At 41.5% G+C, this 21,309-nt stretch overlaps 1 protein-coding gene across 1 annotated transcript in view; it reads right to left on the bottom strand.

Annotated features, from left to right (window-relative positions):
* The window catches only part of arhgap39 (Rho GTPase activating protein 39), a 487,284-nt gene that overhangs the window by 352,357 nt on the left and 113,618 nt on the right, over positions 1–21,309 (bottom strand). Inside the window, exons 3-4 of the mRNA XM_041183281.1 lie at positions 7,975–8,051; positions 3,186–3,233 (exon numbers count right to left, since the gene is read on the bottom strand). Of these exons, the coding sequence (XP_041039215.1) occupies positions 3,186–3,233; positions 7,975–8,051 (125 nt within the window). The remainder of the gene's footprint in view (positions 1–3,185; positions 3,234–7,974; positions 8,052–21,309) is intronic.

Here is a 21,309-nt window from a genome sequence, read left to right as displayed (position 1 = left end):
GGGACAAAACATTTAAGTTATGAAGAGAGGTTGGATAGACTTGGGTTGTTTTCGTTGGAACAGAGAAGACTGAGGGGCGACCTGATCGAGATGTACAAGATTATGAGGGCCACGGACAGGGTGGCTAGGGAGCAGCTGTTCCCCTTAGTTGAAGGGTCAGTCACAAGGGGGCATAAGTTCAAGGTGAGGGCCAGGAGGTTTGGGGGAGATATGAGGAAAAGCTTTTTTACCCAGAGGGTGGTGACATCCTGGAATGCACTGCCTGGGAGGGTGGTGGAGGCGGGTTGCCTCACATCCTTTAAAAAGTACCTGGATGAGCACTTGGCACGCCATAACATTCAAGCCTATGGGCCAGTGCTGCCAAATGGGATTAGGTAGGTAGGTCACGTGTTTCTCATGTGTCGGTGCAAACTCGATGGGCCGAAGGACCTCTTCTGCCCGGCGTGATTCTGAGATTCTAATGGGCTAGATTTTCCTGGTTGGGTCGCGATCTCCAGTCAGCCTCACTTCCAAGTTGGGAACCCGGAAGTGATTGTGGTTGGACATCGCTGGTGATCTTCCTGGAGGCGGCCAGTTAAGAAGCTGCTTCTGGGAGCCGCGTCCAATTAAGGGCAACAGGCAGACCAGTGAAGTGGGAGGCACAATGGGAGGGCTCGCAGCAATGTCCAGCCGGCAGCTACTCTGGGAGAGATGGATGATGCTGCGACAAGCAGGAGACAACGAATATATTCAATGCTAGGAAACAGATTTCTGAACTATAGGGCAGTCAAGGTTCATGGAGAATAGGCAGGAATGCAGAGTTGGGGTCAGTATCAGATCAGCCATGACCTTATTGAATGGAGCTTACTCCTAATTTGTACGTTCCTCTGTTGAGACAGTGAGGACGGCTCACAATAGAGGTGCTCTCTGCAGGGTTGTGAAAAGTTAATAACCTCTCATGGCCACAGCTGTCAGGTCATCAATGTATATTTGTACGTGGAGTGGTAATAATTTAGGTTAATAGGAAGAGGAGTAGACCATTCAGCCCCACAAGCCTGTTCCAAATAGATCATGACTGATCTGTACTTCAATTCCATTGAGTTTAACTCCCTTGATACCCAATAAAAATCTTTCAATACAGGAACACATTTGTAACACTTAGGTTGAGAATTTTCTTAACTTTCAGTGGTACACCAGTCACTTAACTCACGAATTAATCAATATTGCCAGAAATGCCTGAAGATTAGAGGACAGCAACTTGAGGCTAGATGGGACAGTTTTGAACAGATATGGCACTAATTTAAAAAGGACAATATGATGGTCAGCTGTATTGGGGTGGAAAATATTAAGCAGCTAACAAACCCTTGCCTTTAGCAGGAGTGCCGTCTTGGATGGGTCTGAAGGAAGCTGTTTAGGAAATGAAGCTGCAGGAACCTGAAACCAGATATTTCAACTAGCATGTATTTTTTTCCACAAGTTGACTGTGAACAGTGTGTTTAATATAAGTGGATTGAATATCATGAAATTTGCTGGCAAGGAGGGAATAACGGGTATATTGCATTTCAAATCATAAAGTCTATATATTTTTAATGTCAATTGATAGGTAAGAGGCTGGCAATTTTAAATTCTATTACTGCCTGTTGCAAACTGTCCAGCTGCTTGTCTCCCAGCTGATTTGTTTTTGCTTGGTTGAAGACGATACACAGTGCTGTCTGGTATGCAAAATGTCACTTCAAAGGCATTCTTCAATTGCAATAATTGCAAAGCGAGTGGAAACTACTCAACGCAGACCACTTGCTTTGCTTGATTCCAGGACAAGAGTTTAAGTCACATGTTTCAATGGGCTTCAGTCTGATATTTGGTTGCATTTCAGGAATAATTCAATTAGCTTCATTCAGTTATGGAAGACACCTGTCAGCTCCCTGTATCCAGATCTGAACTTCAGGAAAGATACAAAGGATAGAACACAAGATGATTATTTATAGATGTAGCCTTATCAGCCCATCTCAGCTCATCCACTCAGGAGTATGCTAGTGTACACCCCTCTGCAGCATCTAATTCGTTTTTAGAACAATTCCAGAGTTTCTTCCTCCATTGAGAGCTATTCAATGTCATTCATTGTGGAAGGAACTTCCTGACTTTAGTCCTAAATTTTCTTATTAGTTTAAACCTATGTTCACTTATCTTACTGTCACTTTAACACAAGACAATTTTTTTATATAATTTCCAATCTCATCGGCCTCTCTGATCACATATATGAGGCAGCATGCTGTCAGCTCTCCTCTACTGGTTCCCATGTGGATCTGGATACAAGAACGACTCGTTCTAGTCACGTATAAGTTTCATGTCACAGATTGGTCTAGGTTTGTATTACCAAGAGAATTGCTACGGTGTCACCATTATTTTTGTATCCAATGAGGTGTAGTTACACAGTCTTAATCAAATGAATCATTGATTTCCTGCTACTGTCTAATTCTGCTTTTGATAAACCTGGTGCTTAGTTTATATCCCAATAATGCAGTCTCTCAACTATGTATGTTATTTCACCATCAGTAGGAGATTACAAGAGGGCTTGTCAATTAAGTGAGCTAATTACAGTATAAAAGGTTCCTGTTTGACCGTTGATATTGCATGCATAAAGTTATATAGGACAATGGGAGAAGGTTGTTCAGTGCCTTGAGCCTGCTTCATCATTCAATTAGATCATGTCTAGCTGTCCCTCAACCCAATTTACCCACCTTTTCTCCATATTGCTTGCTTCTTACCCAAGTTGATACGGTGGCTGGGATTATTTAACTGTCGCCTGGCACTCATCAATGACCAGTAACAGGTAATAATACCTACTGTTATTACAATAGTAGATTTTAACACCTGACCTGACTTCAGCCTATGGACATTGTAGCTAATGGCAGCATTCCAGCCTACATCAGCTAACTCACACAGATAACATGAGACAATCCCTGTCTGTACAGCTCACCATCCCACTTAGCAATTCAATAACCTGCTAATCAAAAGAGAGAATTCCAAACACTGAGATCAAATCAAACTATAATACACAGTTGATTCCTTGGGGCGGGGAGGGGGGGGTGAGAGAGAATATGCTTGCTATACATTACAAATCCAGTCGTGGAATTTTAATGGCATCACAAACCACAATTTAATTTGTAAAGAAAAAGCCAAAATTTTCTTTGAAATTTTTCTCTTACCATGTCGTAGCACTTTCCGTTTCAGTTTCAAGTTGCATGTCGTAAGACCTGAAAGGACATTGATTTCATAAGCTTAGTAAGCACAATTACCATGTTATTTTTTCAGCAACTATTACAATTAATCCTTTTATCAAATGCAAAGACTATTTTAAATTTTAAAAAATGAATAAAAATTGAATAAAGTTTGGATAAATCCAAGTAATACACCAAATATGGCCATGTCGTACCACAGAATTCCTTACCGAACACCGCAGTGGGAGCACCATCAACCATTCAAGAAGGCCCACTACCATTACTGCTAGGGATGGGCAATAAAGTCTGCTTTGCCAATATCATCCACAGCACAGGAACTATTTTTATCTTATAACGTTATTTCTGTTCATTACTCAAAAATGAATGTATTAAGACTTGGCATTGATTCTCCAGAACCAGCACTCCTATTCCCAAGTGGGTTAATGAAGTACTTTGAAGTGTAGTCACTGTTGTAATGTAGGAAATGTAGCAGCCAATTTGCACACAGCAAACTCCCACAAAAGCAATGTGATAATAGCCAGATAATCCTTTTTTCTGATGCTGAATGAAGTTCTTCATTGGCTGTAAAGTGCTTTGCGACAATCGGTGGTCAGGAAAGGCAAGTATTTTTCCCTTTCTCCCTTCCCCTCCCTCTCACTACATGGACGTAACACCTTGCCACCTTCTCTCATCAACATTAACCCATTTGGGAATAGGAGTTCTGGTTCTGATGAATCAACACCAAATCTTAATACATCTGGTGATATGGATTGAGGGATAAATAATGGCCAGGGCACTAGGAGAATGCCCTGCTCTTCTTCGAAACAGTGCCGGAGGAACTTTTACACCCACCCAAGTAGGTAATGGAAGCCTCGGTTTAATGTTTCATCTGAAAGACAACACCTCGGACAGTGCAGAACTCCCTCAGTACTGCACTGTAGTGTCAGCATAGATTTCTGTGCCATTTCAATTCCCTGGCAAGAGTGTCCCCAATTTATCCACAGCTCACAAGGGGCAAAAGAAAAAGGATAGGTGACATACAGCACATTAAACAGCGCTGGTAGAGTCCTGAGAGCACTTTCTCACTGTGTAAAGAATAAACATAAAATGAAGTGGACTAGCACAGATTACAAGGCAACAATCTAGAAAAGGAGTTAAAACAGCCTTGCAAAGAGCATAGACTTATTGATCACCTGAACCGTAAGGCTGACTGGCTGTAAAAGACTTGCATTTACACAGCACCTTTCATGATCTCAGAACATCCCAAAACAGTTTGCAGCCAATGAAGTACTTGTGAAGTTTAGTCACTGTTGTAATTTAGGATGTGCCACAGCCAAAGAGTACAGCAAGGTTCCACACAACAATGAGATTGATGCGTTGATAATCTGTTTTTGAGTGTTAATTCAAGGATAATGACAGACGGAGCATTAGGCTCTTGACATAATAATGCCTTGAGATATTTTGTGTCCATCTAAGAGGGCAAACAGGCCCTTGGTTTAACATCCAATCTGACAGACCTCAGACAGTTCAGGACTTCCTCAACACTTAGGAGTGTCAGATTGGAATTTTCGATCTCTGAAATGGGGCTTGCACAATCTTCCATTATCCAATATCTTTCTTTGAAAAGTTTCTGCTGGGTAACACTGTGGCAGATGAAGAAGCTCTTTCAGATTAGGAATGTTACCTTTTGAAAAATTCAGGACAGGGTGGGCGACACTGAGAAAGAGAGCCTAGTTCAATAAGAATAGCCATCAGGAATAATGTTAAACTTACAAATTTCAAATTAGTGCCAACTAGTCACAATGCATGCAAGGAGAGTAAGGCCCCATTCAATGTTGCCCCATTTAATGTTGTTTCACTCTAACGTTGCTAAATTAGCAGAGACTGTAATCTCATCAAGTGTCACTACATTTGTTTTAACATAGTTTCCCACGTAACCCGATTGGCGCCATTTTGGAGCAGCCTCTCCCCACTCCCTGACCTCAAAGTTGCGGCCTCTCCCACTCTCCAACTCGCCCCCTCATTTAACCTCCCACTCCCTGACTCACCCGCTCACTGCTTCCTTCGCCTGGAACTGTGCTCCCCTTGAAGATCCAGATCTGATCCAAAGCCGGAGCTCTGTTGTGGAAGTGCCGGTTCTGATGGTGCAGAGGTGCCGAGCTAGGGCTTCTACAATCCATGTTTTTTTTTAAATGTTCCTGAGCAGGGAGGATCCACAACATTGGAGCTCCAGTTTCGATGGGATCTGGGTCTTCAACAGGAATCCAGGTCCAGGAGAGGGAAATGGCAAGCCAGGGGATAGGAGGATCAGCAAGAGGGTGGGTCAGGGAGGAGGAGAGGCCACAACTTGGAGGAGGGGGAGCAGAGAGAGGCCAGAGCTTGGAGGATCTCCAGCGACCAGGATCAGGAAGCAGGAAGTTTGGGCAAAGGTTCTGCGGTGAGCAGGAGGTACTATAAGTTGACAGTTACAATCTTTTAAACTCCTCTTATTTTGAAAGTTATTTCATTTACCAATGTAAAATTATTTCAACTTAGACGGTATAATGTTCTAATAAATAATCGTTTGGTAGTACAGAACTTGAGTATTGCTGACAAAAGAGCCTTTTTTGTCAAAGCTTTTCAGTCCTGCACTCATCAGGTCAATTCGCAAGGAAATGCCAATGTCAGGAGAAACAACATATTTATACTGAACGAGAGTCCTGATTGATTGGCAAATGGACTCTCAGAATCACAGAATTGTTATGGTGTGGGAGGCCATTGGGCCCATCGTTTCTGCACCGGCTCTCTGAGCATTTCAACTTAGTGCCAATCTCCTGCCTTTTCCCTGTAACCTTGCACGTTGTTTCTATTTAGATAATCATCTAATATCTTGTTGAATACCTCAATTGAACCTGCCCCCACCACACTTCCAGGCACTGTATTCCAAACCCTAACTACTCGCTGTGTGAAAGTTTTTTCTCATCTCGCATTTGCTTCTTTTGCAAAACACTTTAAAACTGTGCCCTCTGGTTCTCGCTCCGTTTATGAATGGGAACAATTTCTCCCTATCTATTCTGTCCAGACCCTTCATGATTTTGAAAACTTCTGTCAAGTCTCCTCTCCAAGGAAAACAGCCCCAACTTCTCCAATCTTTCCTCATAACTGAAATCTCTCATCCCTGGAACCATTATCATAAACCTCTTCTGCACTCTCTTCAATGTGTTCATATCCTTCCTATAGTGTGGTGCCCAGAATTTTACACAATATCCAGTTGAGGTCTAGCCAGTGTCTTATATAAGTTCATCATAACCTCCCTGCTCTTGTAATCTATGCTCTGATTAATGAAGCCCAGAATACCATATGCTTTAAATTGGTAGAGGCATTGACATGGAGAATGCACCAGTTGATGGTGATTGATAGTTAACTGCCAAGTATTGTTTGAAATTTAAACTAGGCAGCTTGACACTGATTGGTCAAGACATTGCTCTGGGGAATGAACCAGCGAATGGCTGTCAAATTATTTTGTTTAGCTGAAACAGGCGTAATGTGCTTACATGTTTATATCAAACAACATATCCCTTCGTTGTTCACAACAGGCAAGGTACAGACTGTACTCAACCAGCCCACACTTGCAAAACAGTATCCAACATTAGATGTAATTCCGTGATTGGACAACATTTGCTAAATAGTCTTCAGTGTGCTAAGAATCACACTGACAACCAATTTAAGATTGTCAGTCAGGTTTGCAGTGTGGCACATTTGAGTGCACTGGAGGTTACATACATTAATACACAGGGCCCTGTTCTTTGCAAATTGAAAGAACATGTACACACATTGTGCCTGTTTCAGCCAAACAAAATATTCCCCAGGGCAATTTCTTGATCAGAGTCAAGCTTCCTGGTTTAAATTTCAAACGATGCTTGGCAATTAACTATCAGACACCATCTACTGGTACATTGTCCATGGCAACATCTCTACCAGAGTCCACTTGCCAATCAGCACTCTTTTCTCAAATAGTATAAACTTGTTGATCCCCTGAGATTGGCACTTCCTTGTGAATTGTCCTGATGAGTGCAAGATGAAAAGCTTTGACAAAAAAGTCCCTTTTTTCAGCAATACTAAATGTTCTAATAGCTGTTTCTTTCTGATAAGGAAAGCCCTACTGAACCTAACTACAGTTTTAACATCAATTGAAAAATTCCCATAGAAATCAGCCTTTTCACTTAAAAGTCGTAGTTTTCAGGAACATAACCACAAATTTTAAGTGAGGACTTACCGATAGGACACTGGTAAATCTGAGTCTCCTGAATCAGGACATGATGTTAACATGCACCTGAATTACAAATGGTAGCAAAGTTTGACCAAATATGTCATAACATTATTGAAGTGAGGAAGGGGGGGGGGAAAAAATCATTTATTTCAAAAATATTTTGCTTGCCCACTCGCTCAGCAGGTTTTAGCCAGGAGTTTCTGGGTCGTATAGATTAAAAGGGTTTGCAGTCCGTGCTTAGTTGGCTCATCTCAGCCAAAGTGACAGTGCGGGCACTGCAAATATTCTCCGTGCTTTGGGAGGCAGTGAGTGAGAAGTGTACATGGAATGGCAAAAGAAAATTCTGGAAGTACTCAGCATGTCTGGCAGCATCTGTGGAGAGAGAAACAGAGTTAATGTTTCAGGTCTGTGACCTTCCATCGGAACTTGGACACCAAGCGAGGGCAAGAGCAGGTTTGATGGTGACCCGCTTTGGTGGAACGGCCCGCCAACATTCACTATGTTCACACAGGAAGAACGCTGAGGTACCTTAAGCGAGGTTCCAGAGGGCGGCCAGTAATTGTAAAATCGGACCCCAGCAGAAGTCGATGCCCTCTGAAGAAACCCTGAGGGGAGAAAATTAGCAAATAAAAAACATTTTAAAGGAAAGATTCTCACTGCTAGCAGTGAGAAGATAAGCTTCCCCTCCCGCAGTGGAGTCACACTGCCTCCAACATAAGCATGTGGATTAAACACTGTGGAATAGATATATTTGCCAATCACAGTACATGATGTACGGTTTCTATTTAGAACTGCAAACATAATAACATAAGAAATAGGAGACAGTGGGCCCATCAAGCCTTCCCTGTAATGCAATAAGATCATACTGATTTTCTACTTCTAATTCCACCTTTCCACACTATTCCATATTAATTCCCTTCATATCCAAAAATTTATCTATCATGGTCTTGAATATTCTCAGTTCATTAAGCATCATCTGTCTCTCTGCGGTAAAGAATTCCAAAGATTCACAAGCCTTTTGAGTGAAGAAATTTGATGTCAGTCCTAAATGACTGACTCTTCTGTGACTGTGACTCCAATTCTAGACTCCCCAGCAGGGAAAACATCCTCCTAGTCCCTTAAGAATTTTATGTTTCAATGAGTTCAACCTCTCGTTTTTAAGTAGTCCACTCAATCTCTCCTCATAGGACAATTTCCACATCCCAGGAATCAATCTGCTCAACACACAACTTAGCAGCAGAAGTAGTAGGCCATTCAGCCCTTTGAGCCTGCTCTGCCATTCAATAAGATCATGGCTGATCTGACCATGACCTCAGCCCCACTTTCCTGTCTGCCCTCCATAACCCTCGACTCCCTTGTCTATCAAAAATCTGACTAACTCTGCCTTGAATAAATTTAAAGCCTCAGCCTCCACTGCTTTCTGGGGAAGAAAATTCCACAGGCTAACGACCCTTTGAGAGAAAATTTTCTCCTGGTCTTGATTTTAAAAGGGAGACCTCTTATTCTTAAACTGTGTTCCCTAGTTCTAGCCTGCCCCACAAGTGGAAACATCCTCCTGGTATCCACCCTATCAAGTCCCCTCAGGATCTTATAAGGTAAACATTCAATGCACTCCCTCTAAGGCAAGCATATCTGTGCTCAGATGAGGAGGCCATTGCTGTACAGTCCATTTGGTGTTATATGATAATTGCAGTAAAACTTCTTTACTCTTATACTCCAATCCCTTTATAATAAATGCTACCATACCACTTGATTTCCCAGCTGCTTGCTGCACCTGTATGTTATTTTTCTGTGATTCCTGTACAAGCACAACCAGGTCCCTCTGAAGACCAACATTTCCCAGTCACTTGCCATTCTGAAAATATTTCACTTTTCTACGTTTGCTTCCAAACTGGGCAACTCCACATTTTTTTCAAGTTATATTTCATCTGCCACATTCTTGGGCCCATTTAACCTTTTTATAACCCTCTGAAACCTCTTTTCCTCTTCCTCACAGCTAACTCTCCCACTTCGCTTTGCATTGTCAGCATATCTGAACACACTACATCCATGGTATCAATACGGTTTGTAAATAATTGAGGCCCAAATACTGATCGTTGTGGTACTCCGCCAGTTATGCCTGCCAACCCAAAATAACATTGTTTTTTGTCTGCTAACCAATCCTCAATCCATGCTTATATTACCCAATTCATGCTTATATTACCCCATACCACAAGCCCTAATTTTATGTAAAACCCCTTATATGGCATCTTACTGAATGCTTTTTGAAAATCCATATACACCACATCCATTGGTTCCCACCCTGCTAGTTACAACCTCAAAAAACAGATTTATCAAACGCTATTTCCTTTTCATACATCAATGTTGACTCTTCCTAATCATATTATAATTTTAGTGCCCAGTTATCACATCAATAATAATAGATTTTCCCTAGTACTGACACCAGGCTAACTAACCTATAATTCCCTGTTTTATCTTTCCTTACCTTGCTTGAATAGCAGAGTTACATTTCCTATCTTCCAATCCGCGGGAACCAATCTAAAACCTAGAGGATTGTGAAAGATCAAAACCAATGGCACCTGCTATCTCTCTAGCCTCTCTTTTAAAACCCAAGGATACAGGCCATCAGGTCCAGGGGATTTGTCGGCTTTTAGCCAGATTAATTTCTCCAGTACTACAGGTAATTCCTTGCGCAAACTAATTTATTTAAGTTCCTCTTTCTCACTAGAATGTTTGTTTTGTATCTTTTACCATGAGAACAGTATGTGTGAAATATTTGCCATTTCCTTATAATTTCATGTAATCATTACAATTCCAGAGGGGACACCAGGATAGATGCTGAGAGAATGTTTCCTCCCATGCCGGAATGCGCATCTTCGTCTGTGATACCAACACAACTGAAGCAGAAGTGGGGGAATCTAGAACTAGGTGGCACAGTTTAAAAGTAAGGGGTCTCCCAGTTAAGATGGACTAGAGGAGGAATTTCTTCTGAGGGTCATTAATCTTTGGAATTCTGTTCCCCAGAGGGCAGTGTTGGCTCATTGAAACATTTAAGGCTGAATTAGGCACATCTTTGATCTACAGGGAAGTCAAGGGCAGGAAAGTGGAGTTGAGGTCACAATAAAATCAGCCATTATCTTACTGAATGGCAGCACAGGCTCGAGGGGCCAAATGGCCTTCTCCCACTCCTTGTTCTTATGTTCCTGCCTCTGCATGTAAGAAATTCAGAATTACTTTCACAAATCTCTTCTCTTCCACTTCCTATAAAAACTTGCATAATCTGTTTTTAATGTCTCCTGCTAGTTTACTCTCATACTCTAATTTATTTATTGATTTTTGGTCATTCTTTGCTGAATCCTGAAATTCTCAGGTTTGAAAAGCATCAAACACTCTGAACTCTCTTGCTGGCGGTCTACACCTCCCCCCTTCATAAAGACAACACAATATGTCTCCATAGGCAGAAAATGGAAGAGCATCACCACCCAGGCATCTCTGAAAACTGACTCAACAGTGTCATGACACCAGAACATGCAGATACCCTCAGTGACCAAGTGTCCCCACTCATGCAATAGGTGACTAAATTGTTAAGCATATGTGTCAGCTATCTGCCCAATTATGTATAGCTCAACCATTGAAGTACTACATTGTTTAGAAGCCATTTGAAGGCAATGACCAACTAACTAACAGGTAAAGCAATATGTAAATCACTATGATTTTCCTCTGAAGAATTTTCAGAATATGTTTGCACCTTGTGGAACGCCTGCTTTCCTGTTGGAATTAGTACTGACTGGCATTAAAATGTAACAAAGGATAAAAAGAACTCCCATGTCTCATCAATGATTTGAGGTGTACTCCATCTGAAGGCAAGGTATAAGTACAGTTATAATACATGTCTGAGGATGTGACTGACACATGGCTTTGCAAATCAATTTCACTGGATGCAGGAACTGTTGTCGTTGCTTTGTGGGATTTTAGATCAGGTAAATCCCAAGGTAAAAATCATCTCAGCCAGCTGTGACTCCGGAAATGTGTGAAAACTCCTTCTGTTTTGAGAGTTATTCTGCAGGTAATGTACACAGAAAATTGGCTGCATGCTATCAGACATCATTGTATTGAATGGGACATCAGTCCTAAATGAGAGTTCAGTGTTGTTTCAATCTCTGTCTGACCAACTAAAACGTAACCCATTCCCTGTGTACACTGCTACTTTGTGAATTTCTCTTGGCAATAGCTATCACAAATGTAATTTCTTCTGTCACTGAATGTCACAGATATGAACATCACTAGGAGAGATAGTCCCTAAACCGTTAACTCATTGCCTACTGTGATGGCATTATTTCCCAGAAACTATTTGATGAGGACATTAATGAGGATGGCGTAGTGGTATTGTCGCTAAGCTAATAATCCAGAGACCCAGGGTAATGTTTCCAGGTTCGAATCCCGTCACGGCAGATGGTGGAATTTGAATTAAATAAAAATCTGGATAAAAGTCTAATGATGACCATTGGTCATTGTAGAAACCCAGCTGGTTCACTAATGCCCCTTCAGGCATTCCCTTTAGGGAAGGAAATTTGCTGTCCTTACCTGGTCTGGCCTACATGTGACTCCAAACCCGCAGCAGTGTGATTGACTCTTAACTGCCCTCTGAACAAGGGCAATTAGGAATGGGTAATAAGTGCTGGCCTAGCCAGTGATGCCCACATCCCATGAACAAAAAAAAAAATCTTTAAAAGGACCACTTTTACATCTTAGCGTCGGAGGGCTCAATCCAGCTGTTGGGTCTTCTGTACGCCTCTATGTGCAAGTTAAGAAAAACAGAGTGCCACAAGAACCAAAGCTTTGTGTATATACCACCAGAGACTGTTTTCTTAAAATACGAGAAGATCTACAAGAATCATGTGGGATCAACTCAATTTGAATTAGTGTCAGATTGATTACTGTAGTTAGAATCATGTGCATATAAATCTAAACAAGCTGCTTTGGCCTATGCAATCTATGGCCCAGTGGCAAGCTGTTTTTGTGCTCTCCGAGGTGACAGGATAGCATGGCAAATGTCCTATACATTCTCAGTTAGTGACAAATCAGAATGTGGAGTTCAGTGCTAAAGCTGGGGTACACCAGTTCATACCCAGCAGTGAACAAAAACACAGGTCTTAGTTTGAGAGAGACTCAGTTGATTATTAACTGTACCAGACAACAGACACAGGAAAGTATTGGGAGGGAAAAAACAAACTGTCACAGTCACGTTCCAGAAACTCCGCTGTACAAGGTTTTTTAGATAGTGCACAGATCAACTGTACCTTCAGATTGCCCATGACTTCTATAATTGAAAAAAAAACTCATGTTGTGAAGTTTAGGGCAAACAGATTATTCTTTTCTCTTTAAGTGAAACCATTTAGCTTCCAGTGAATGAACCAAGATTACAGTTTGCTGAGAATGATTAAGACATATGTGTCCTGCTAATTGAAGAGGCTTCTTTTGAGATCTTTATTTGCCCATTGTACTAAATTCTTTACACATTCAGTCAATTTCTAATACTTTGACAATAGCCAATACTGTCAAAATAGGGAAAAAGAAGAATTAAGGGAGGATTATACAGCATGTGTTCAGAACAGCCACCAGCTCAGGCAGCTTCACTATCGTGTTAAACCAACAGCTGCAGAGATTTGCTTCATCTCAGGCTTCACTGGCACTCAAGTTTCTCTGGCATTACTGACAAGCCCTGCATTTACTGCCCATACCGAACTGGCTCGAGAAGGAGGTGATGGTCCTCCACCACCACTAACTGATTAGTGGTTTGGATACAACAAAGTGGCTTGCTGGGTCACTTCAGAGGAGTTTGTCTCAAACACAATGTTGTGGGACTAGAGTTACACGTGTGCCAAAGTGGATAAGGCAAGGACAGCAGATCTCCTCTCCTGAAGGGCATTAGCGAACCAGTTGGATTTTAAAATCAATCTGACAGCTTCTTGCCATTATTCAACTGAATTCAAATTCTCAAACTACAGCAGTGGGATTTGAACTCATGTTCTTTAGATTATTTGCCAAGGCTTCTGGGTTATTAGAACAGTAATCACTGCATGATCAGATCCATGTCTGTTTCATTAACATACTGTACTACAGTAACAACAGCAACAGAAACATGCTTTACAGAAGCATGGAAACACACACAAGCATGTACATGTGCGTACAACACCATAAACACACTGACCTACCCATGTAGATGTACAGAACTCCAATGCAAGAGCCAGAAAAAAACTGAAGTTAAAGCGGAATCTATTCACAAAGAGGAACAGATTGTACTGTCCTTTATAAGCAAACACTCTGCTATTTGACAGTTTGCTTTCTATTTGTTGCGTCAGTGGGAACAGTGGGAAACATTTAAAGTAACAATTCAAAATCTTCAACTAAAATACATTCTACTGAAAAGCAAAAACTCAACCAGGCAGACCCATCCGTGGTTCACTCAGGAAGTTAAGGGTGGTGTAGATTAAAAGAAGAGGCTCACAATGTTGCAGTAGCAAATCTGAGGATTGGGAATGTTTAAGAAATGAGCAGGGGGTCACCAAAAGTTGCTAGAAATATAAAAACAGATTGTAAGAGCTTTTACGTATATATTGAGAGAGTAGCTAAAGTAAACACTGGCCCCTTAGAAGCAGAGGCAGGAGAAATTATCATGGGGAATGAAGAAATGGCAGAGGCATTGAACAAATATTTTGTGTCTGTCTTCAAAGTAGAAGACACAAGTTTCATAGCAGAATTAGATGGTAACCGAGGGGCTAAAAAGTGAAGAAATTAAGGAAATTAATATCAGTAGAGAAAACATATTGGCGAAATTTGAGGAACTAGAATCCAACAAATCCCCAGGACAGGCTAGCTTATACACTAGGGTTCTAAAAGAGGTAGCTGCAGAGATAGTGGATATACTGGCTATGATTTTTCAAAATTCCTTAGATTTTGGAATGGTCCAATTGGATTGGAAGTTAGCAAATGTTACACCACTTTTCAAGAAAGGAGGGGGAGAGAAAACAGGGAACTACAGGCCAGTTAGCTTATCAGCTGGAAAAATATTGGAATCTATTATTAAGGAAGTGTCAACAATGCACTCAGAAAAGCATGGTATTACTGAAACAAGTCAACAGTTTTACTAAGGGGAAATCTTGTTTAACAAATTTATTAGAGCTTTTTGATGATGTAACTATAAGATCATAAGACATAGGAGCAGAAATTAGGCCATTCGGCCCATTGAGTCTGCTCCGCCATTCAATCATGGCTGATAAGTTTCTCAACCCCATTCTCCCCATAACCTTTGATCCCCTTACCAATCAAAAACCTATCTATCTCAGTCTTAAATACACTCAATGACCTGGCCTCCACGGCCTTCTGTGGCAATGAATTCCATAGATTCACCACTCTCTGGCTAAAGAAGTTTCTCCTCATCTCTGTTCTAAAAGGTCTTCCCTTTACTCTGAGGCTGTGCCCTCAGGTCCTAGTCTCTCTTACTAATGGAAACATCTTCCCCACGTCCACTCTATCCAGGCCTTTCAGTATTCTGCTCTTTGCTTTCTATCTATTAACCAATCCTCTGCCCATGCAAAATTACTATCTGCAATTCCATGAGCCCTTATCTTTCCTATTAACCTTGTGTGTGGCACCTTATTGAATGCCTTTTGGAAATCCATATGTACTACATCTACTGGTTCCCCTTTCTCTATTCTACTATGGATGTTATCTACTTGGACTTCCAGAAGGCCTTTGACAAAGTGCCGTACAGGAGGCTGCTCAGCAAGATAAGAGCCCATAGTGTTAGAGGCAAGGTACTAGCATGGATAGAAGTTTCAATCAGATCCCCCCTCAACCTTCTAAACTCCCTCGAGTATAGACCCAGAGTCCTCAAACATTCCTCATATGTTAAGCCTTTCATTCCTGGGATCGTTCTCATGAACTCCTCTGGACCCTCTCCAGGGCCAGCACATTCTTCCTGCGATACGGGGCCCAAAATTGCTCACAATATTCTAAATGTGGTCTGACCAGAGCCTTATAAAGCCTCAGCAGCACATCCCTGCTTTTATATACTAGTTCTCTCGAAATAAATACCAACATTGCATTTGCCTTCCTAACTACTAACTCAACCTGCAAGTTAACCTTAAGAGAATCCTGGACTAGGACTCCCAAGTCCCTTTGCACTCCAGATTTCTGAATTCTCTCCCCATTTAGAAAATAGTCTATGCCTCTATTCTTCCTACCAAAGTGCATGACCTCACACTTCCCCACATTGTATTCCATCTGCCACTTCTTTGCCCATTCTCCTAACCTGTCCAAATCCTTCTGCAGCCTCCCCGCCTCCTCAATACTACCTGTCCCTCCACCTATCTTTGTATCATCTGCAAACTTAGCCAGGATGCCCTCAGTTCCTTCATCTAGATCATTAATGTATAAAGTGAAAAGTTGTGGTCCCAACACTGACCCCTGTGGAACTCCACTAGTCACCGGCCGCCATCCTGAGAAGGACCCCCTTATCCCCACTCTCTGCCTCCTGCCAGACTGCCAATCTTCTATCCATGCTAGTACCTTGCCTCTAACACCATGGGCTCTTATCTTACTGAGCAGCCTCCTGTGCGGCACTTTGTCAAAGGCCTTCTGGAAGTCCAAGTAGATAACATCCATAGTAGAATAGAGAAAGGGGAACCAGTAGATTTAGTACATATGGATTTCCAAAAGGCATTCAATAAGGTGCCACACACAAGGTTAATAGGAAAGATAAGGGCTCATGGAATTGCAGATAGTAATTTTGCATGGGCAGAGGATTGGTTAATAGATAGAAAGCAAAGAGCAGGCATAAACAGGGCTTTTTCAAATTAACAGGCAGTGAATAGTGCAGTGTCATTAGGATCAGTTATTTACAGTCTATACTAATGACTTAGATGAAGAGACAGAGAGTAATGTACCTAAGTTTGCTAATGATACCAAGCTAGGTGGGAAGGTAAGCTGTGAGGGGGATACAGAGGCTGCAAAGTGATATTGACAGGTTAAGTGAGTGGGCAAAAGATGGCAGATGGAGTATAATGTAGGGAAGTGTGAAGTTATTTATTTTGGTCATAAGAATAGAAAAGCGGGTTTTTTTTTAAAAGGTGCGAAACTTGTAAATGTTGATGTTCAAAGAGACTTGGGTGTGCTTGTACAAGGAACACAGAAAACTAGCGTGCAGATGCAGCAAGCAATTAGGAAGGCAAATGGCATGTTGGCTTTTATTGCAAGGGGATTGGAGTGCAAGGATAAAGAAGTCTTGCCACAGCTGTGCAGGGTTTTGGTGAGACCACATCTGGAATACTGTGCGCAGTTTTGGTTTCCACATTTAAGAAAGGATATTCTTGCATTGCGTTAGAGGCAGGTACAGCGAATGTTCACGAGATAGGACAACGCCCTCATCCCAGGGATCAATGATGAGAGGTTAAATAAATTGGATTTATATTCTCTGGAGTTTATAAGAATGAGAGGCGATCTCATTGGAGCCTAGAAAATTCTGAGGGGATTTGATAGGGTAGACAACAGAGATTGTTTCTGCCAGCTGGGGAATCTAAAACACGGGGGCACAGTCTCAGAATAAGGCGCCAATCATTTAGGACTGAGATTTGGTGAAATTACTTCACTCAAAGGGTTGTGAAGCATTGGAATTATCTACTGGAGAGGGTTGTGGATGTTCCATTGTTGAATACGTTTAAGGCCGGGATTGACAGATTTTTGGTCTCGCAGAGGATTAAGGGACATGGGGAGTGGGCAGGAAAATGGAATTGAAGCCCAGAATCAGCCACTATCATATGGAATGGCAGAGCAAGCTTGACAGGCCACTACTCCTGCTCCTATTTCTTATGTTCTTGTGTTTGTGCTCTTGTATCAGTAAGACAATTCTGATAAAGTTAGCTAGAATTTATTTCTTATTTACAGTTCCTTCCCTTTTCTTCTACATCCTTTAATTTCACCTCATCCCCCTACCCCCCACCCCGCCCCCAGCCCTTCAAATTACTAGGTAATCTACTCATGGGATTTTTTTTCCAATTCTATTTGAACCGGTCACAAGTGAATATAACAGCAACTTGACCTTTAAACATTTGACACCACAAATCTATCTGCCAGCACTATGTAATTCAGTCTATTTGTACACTAATATCCCATTCCCATTAGATTCAGTAACATTGCTTTTTAAAAGAAAAATAATACAAAACAACACTAGCAGGTCAAATTTCTTAAAGATTAAAACTCAAGTTGGCAAACAACAACCCTGTAGCACTGCACAGACTGACCATTCTTCAACAGGCATCTGGGTGGAAGCCAGTGAGCTAGTGAATCATAAGAGTTATCCCACTCAAGCTCAGCTCTACCCTAGCCATATACACTTCCCAGCTGGGTTGTGGGTGGTTTGGGGAAAGGGTCAGACAGCAAACAGGATCATGGCCAACGTATCTCCTGCCCAACCAGAAAACGCTGAGGCCAAATGCATCATAGTCACTGGTGGAACTGGGCAGGGAATCATATCTGGCCAACAAAATGCAAAGTTGCTACCTGTACCGTCCATTGTAGATACCTTGAAAAGGTTAGAGTGGAGAGCCCCAAGGAGGGTGCATAAGGCCTGGCTTAATGAAATGTCACATAACACCTTCTACAACTGAAGCTGGGTATTTAGGGATGCCAAAAAAATATGGAACTTGTGTACCCTCCTCACTACATTATCCCACAGACTGCCATTCCTCCAGATGCTGCCTGTTCATGCAGAGAAGGGTATGAGCTAACAAGGTTAACTTTAATGCTACTTTCTAATTGTATTACAGGTTGAGACTGCATGTTATTTCATAAATAAAATTCAATCACAATTGAGGAAGGGTTAGCTCCAAATATCTCTCCAAAGCTTCGCTACGTTACAGGGATAGCAGCATAGTGATTATGCTACTGAACTAGTATCCTGAGAAAAAAAGCAACATACTGCGGATGCTGAAAATCTGAAATAAAAACAGATCTCTGAAGGGTCATACAGACTCGAAACATTAATTCCGTTTCTCTCTCCACAGATGCTGTCAGACCTGCTGAGTTTTTCCAGCATTTTCTGTTTTTATTATTAGTATCCTGAGAATGAGAGAGAATCCTACCATGGCAGTTTGAGAATGTTGAATTCAGTTTTTAAGAACTTAGAAATTAGAATTTGGTAAAGTGACCGTGAAGTTGTGATGTTGTTGTTAAAAACTGGTAAACTAATGTGCTTTGGGGATGGCTATCTGCTGTCCTAATCTGGTCTGGCCTCTCTTTGGTCACCTGCCTTAATAGCTCCTGATGTGGCTTGCTGCCAAAGTTTTGTTAGAAACACTCCTGTGAAGCACCTTGCAATGTTTTTCTACACTATATAAATGCAAGTTGTTGTTGTTCATATTGGATTCCAATTCCACACCAATATAATTGGATCTTAACAATCCTCTGAAGTGGTTGAGCAAGCCAGTCAGTCGTAATGAGGAATGAGCAATAAATACCAATCTTGCCAGTGACCCCTAAATCCCAAGAATGAATAGATATGGGAATTTCTAGGAACTTGGAACTAAAGATTCATGACCTGAATTTTTTTCTCTCAAGAGGGTCATTAATCTTTGGAATGCTCTTCCACAGAGACCACTGGGTCATTGAATTTACTCGAGGCTGAGTTAGATTTTTGATAGAAAAAGGAGTCAAAGGTTATGGGGGTGGGGGGGTGGTGCAGACAGGAAACTGGAGTTGAGACCACAACCAGATTAGTCAGGTCTTACTGAATGGCAGAGTAGGCTCGAAGGGCTGAATGGCCTATTCCTGCTCCTGAGTCCTATGTTGTTAAGTTTCTCTGAAATGAGTTTCACCGTGTCTTCAGCCACTTTTTACTGGGTTTAGTTGGTCTATAGTTCTGCTGACTCCTGATTGGCACACCCAGAGCAGCTAATAATAACTTCCCCCCACCCATGCTGGCATGTTTTGTGCTCTCCCACTAATGGTGGCAGGAATTCCACACCCTCCCATACCACCTGTCTCCCCACAACGCTGGTAGAATTTCCCCACCATGGAAAGCATCAAGTTCAAGCCAATCTCAAATTCACGAGCACACATTCCAGTAGGGGGTTAGGATAACAATCAGGAATGGAAACTCTGGCTGATTACTCCCTAACTAGAAGGCACTGAAACCAATTACATAGTGTTAACACCCTGACTCGGATTAGCATGCATTCTCAACTTTCTTAAATTTTGGCCATTCCTAGTTTTTCTATCTCTCATCTTCCTCTCATTTGTTCCTTTGATTCCTTTAGGCTGTTTTTCCTAATTTAAGATTTCAGAACATATAAACTCGAGAGTTGAACATTTTCAGCTTGTTGTCTACCCAATTTTCTTCTTATATTCACCCAGGTACAGGTACAACCCGACAAGAATTCAACACAGTTTTACTTACTGTAACTGTATACTCGGTAGTCTGTCCTGCTTTGGGAGTCAATAGTCTTTATCTTTCTTTTGACACCCTTAAGCCTCTTGATGAGCTCAGCCTAGAATGTTCCCACACATATCTTTTTAACATTTGGCACAGTTCATCACAGCTATATAAAAAGGTGATTTTTTTTTCTCTAAAAGCAAAACCTGACTAACCTGTAATAGTTGTGTAGAAAGCATCATCTCTCCCTGTAGTAAGTGTATGTTTGCACTGTCGAATTACCCAAAGAAAATTTCACATCTCCGCCATATTCATATTCACAAATAATATCTAATATTATTCTCACTCACCCCCTGGAAGCCATTTCAAGAGCAATATATACAGAGGTGAGACTATCTTAATTGCATCCCTGGAGGTTTTCCAGCACTTTCTGCTTTTATTTCAGATTTCTAGCATCTCCAGTATTTTGCTTTTATTTTAATTATTCCCCCATCTTAGCTGAGAAATGGTGTTCAATATTGAAAACATTTCAAAAAGTTGAGTTTTTTTTAATATAAAAAGAGCAAGTATTTGATATATATTATGATGTAAGAAATCAAGAGAAGGGTCAACACATGGTTGAAGCATTCATTTGGACAAAGCCCAGAATACAGTCTCCTACCCTCCTTACTCAGAGCAACGACTGAGGATATTAGAGGTTAACATATCTTCAAAGAGAGGCATACAGGGGGAGAATGGAGCATGCTGCTTATGCTCCCAACTTCAGACAAGCTATTTTAAATCTTTCAGATGACACATTAAAATCAAGACCCTGTCTACCCTCTTGAGTAGCTGTAAAAGATTCCTTAGTACTTTTTTGAAGAACAGCGTAAGAGTCCTCCAAACACTTGTAAAATACGTACCCTCAACTATCGCTAAAGTAGATGACATGGGCATTATTTCATTGCTTTTTATGGGATTATGCTGTGTGCAAATTGGCTGCCCCATTTCCCAGATTACATCAGTGGTTATACTTCAAAGTACTCTGCTGGCTGTAAGGTGCTGTGGGGATGTCCCAAGGCTCTATATAAATGCAAGTCAATACTTTCTTTCCACATTAAAATGACAAGTCCAGGCTGGGAGGGTTTCAGGGTTGCTTCCCACCGTCTATGCTCCTCACTAACTGCACAAAGGAGATGCCTTCCTCTAAAACAGCTTCTTGTGGACCTTGCAGTAAATTCCAAGCGGTATCTTCAGAGCGATCACTACCCAGGAACAACAATCCATGCTTAGGAGAAAATTGCATCTTCGCGTCGGCCAATAAGGTGCAATGTAGTCAGACACAGAAAAAACCGTGACAGGTTCAAATGTCTACAAAGCAAAAACAAAGCCAAAGGCCAAAAGGTATTGAATTGAATCTGATTTTCACAAAAATCTGTAATGTGGTGACAGGC

This window comes from Carcharodon carcharias, chromosome 3 (assembly GCF_017639515.1).
Source record: "Carcharodon carcharias isolate sCarCar2 chromosome 3, sCarCar2.pri, whole genome shotgun sequence".
Classification (NCBI taxonomy): domain Eukaryota; kingdom Metazoa; phylum Chordata; class Chondrichthyes; order Lamniformes; family Lamnidae; genus Carcharodon; species Carcharodon carcharias.
The sequence above is the reverse complement of the archived record's forward strand: the minus strand, read 5'-3'. Positions and strand labels throughout refer to the sequence as shown.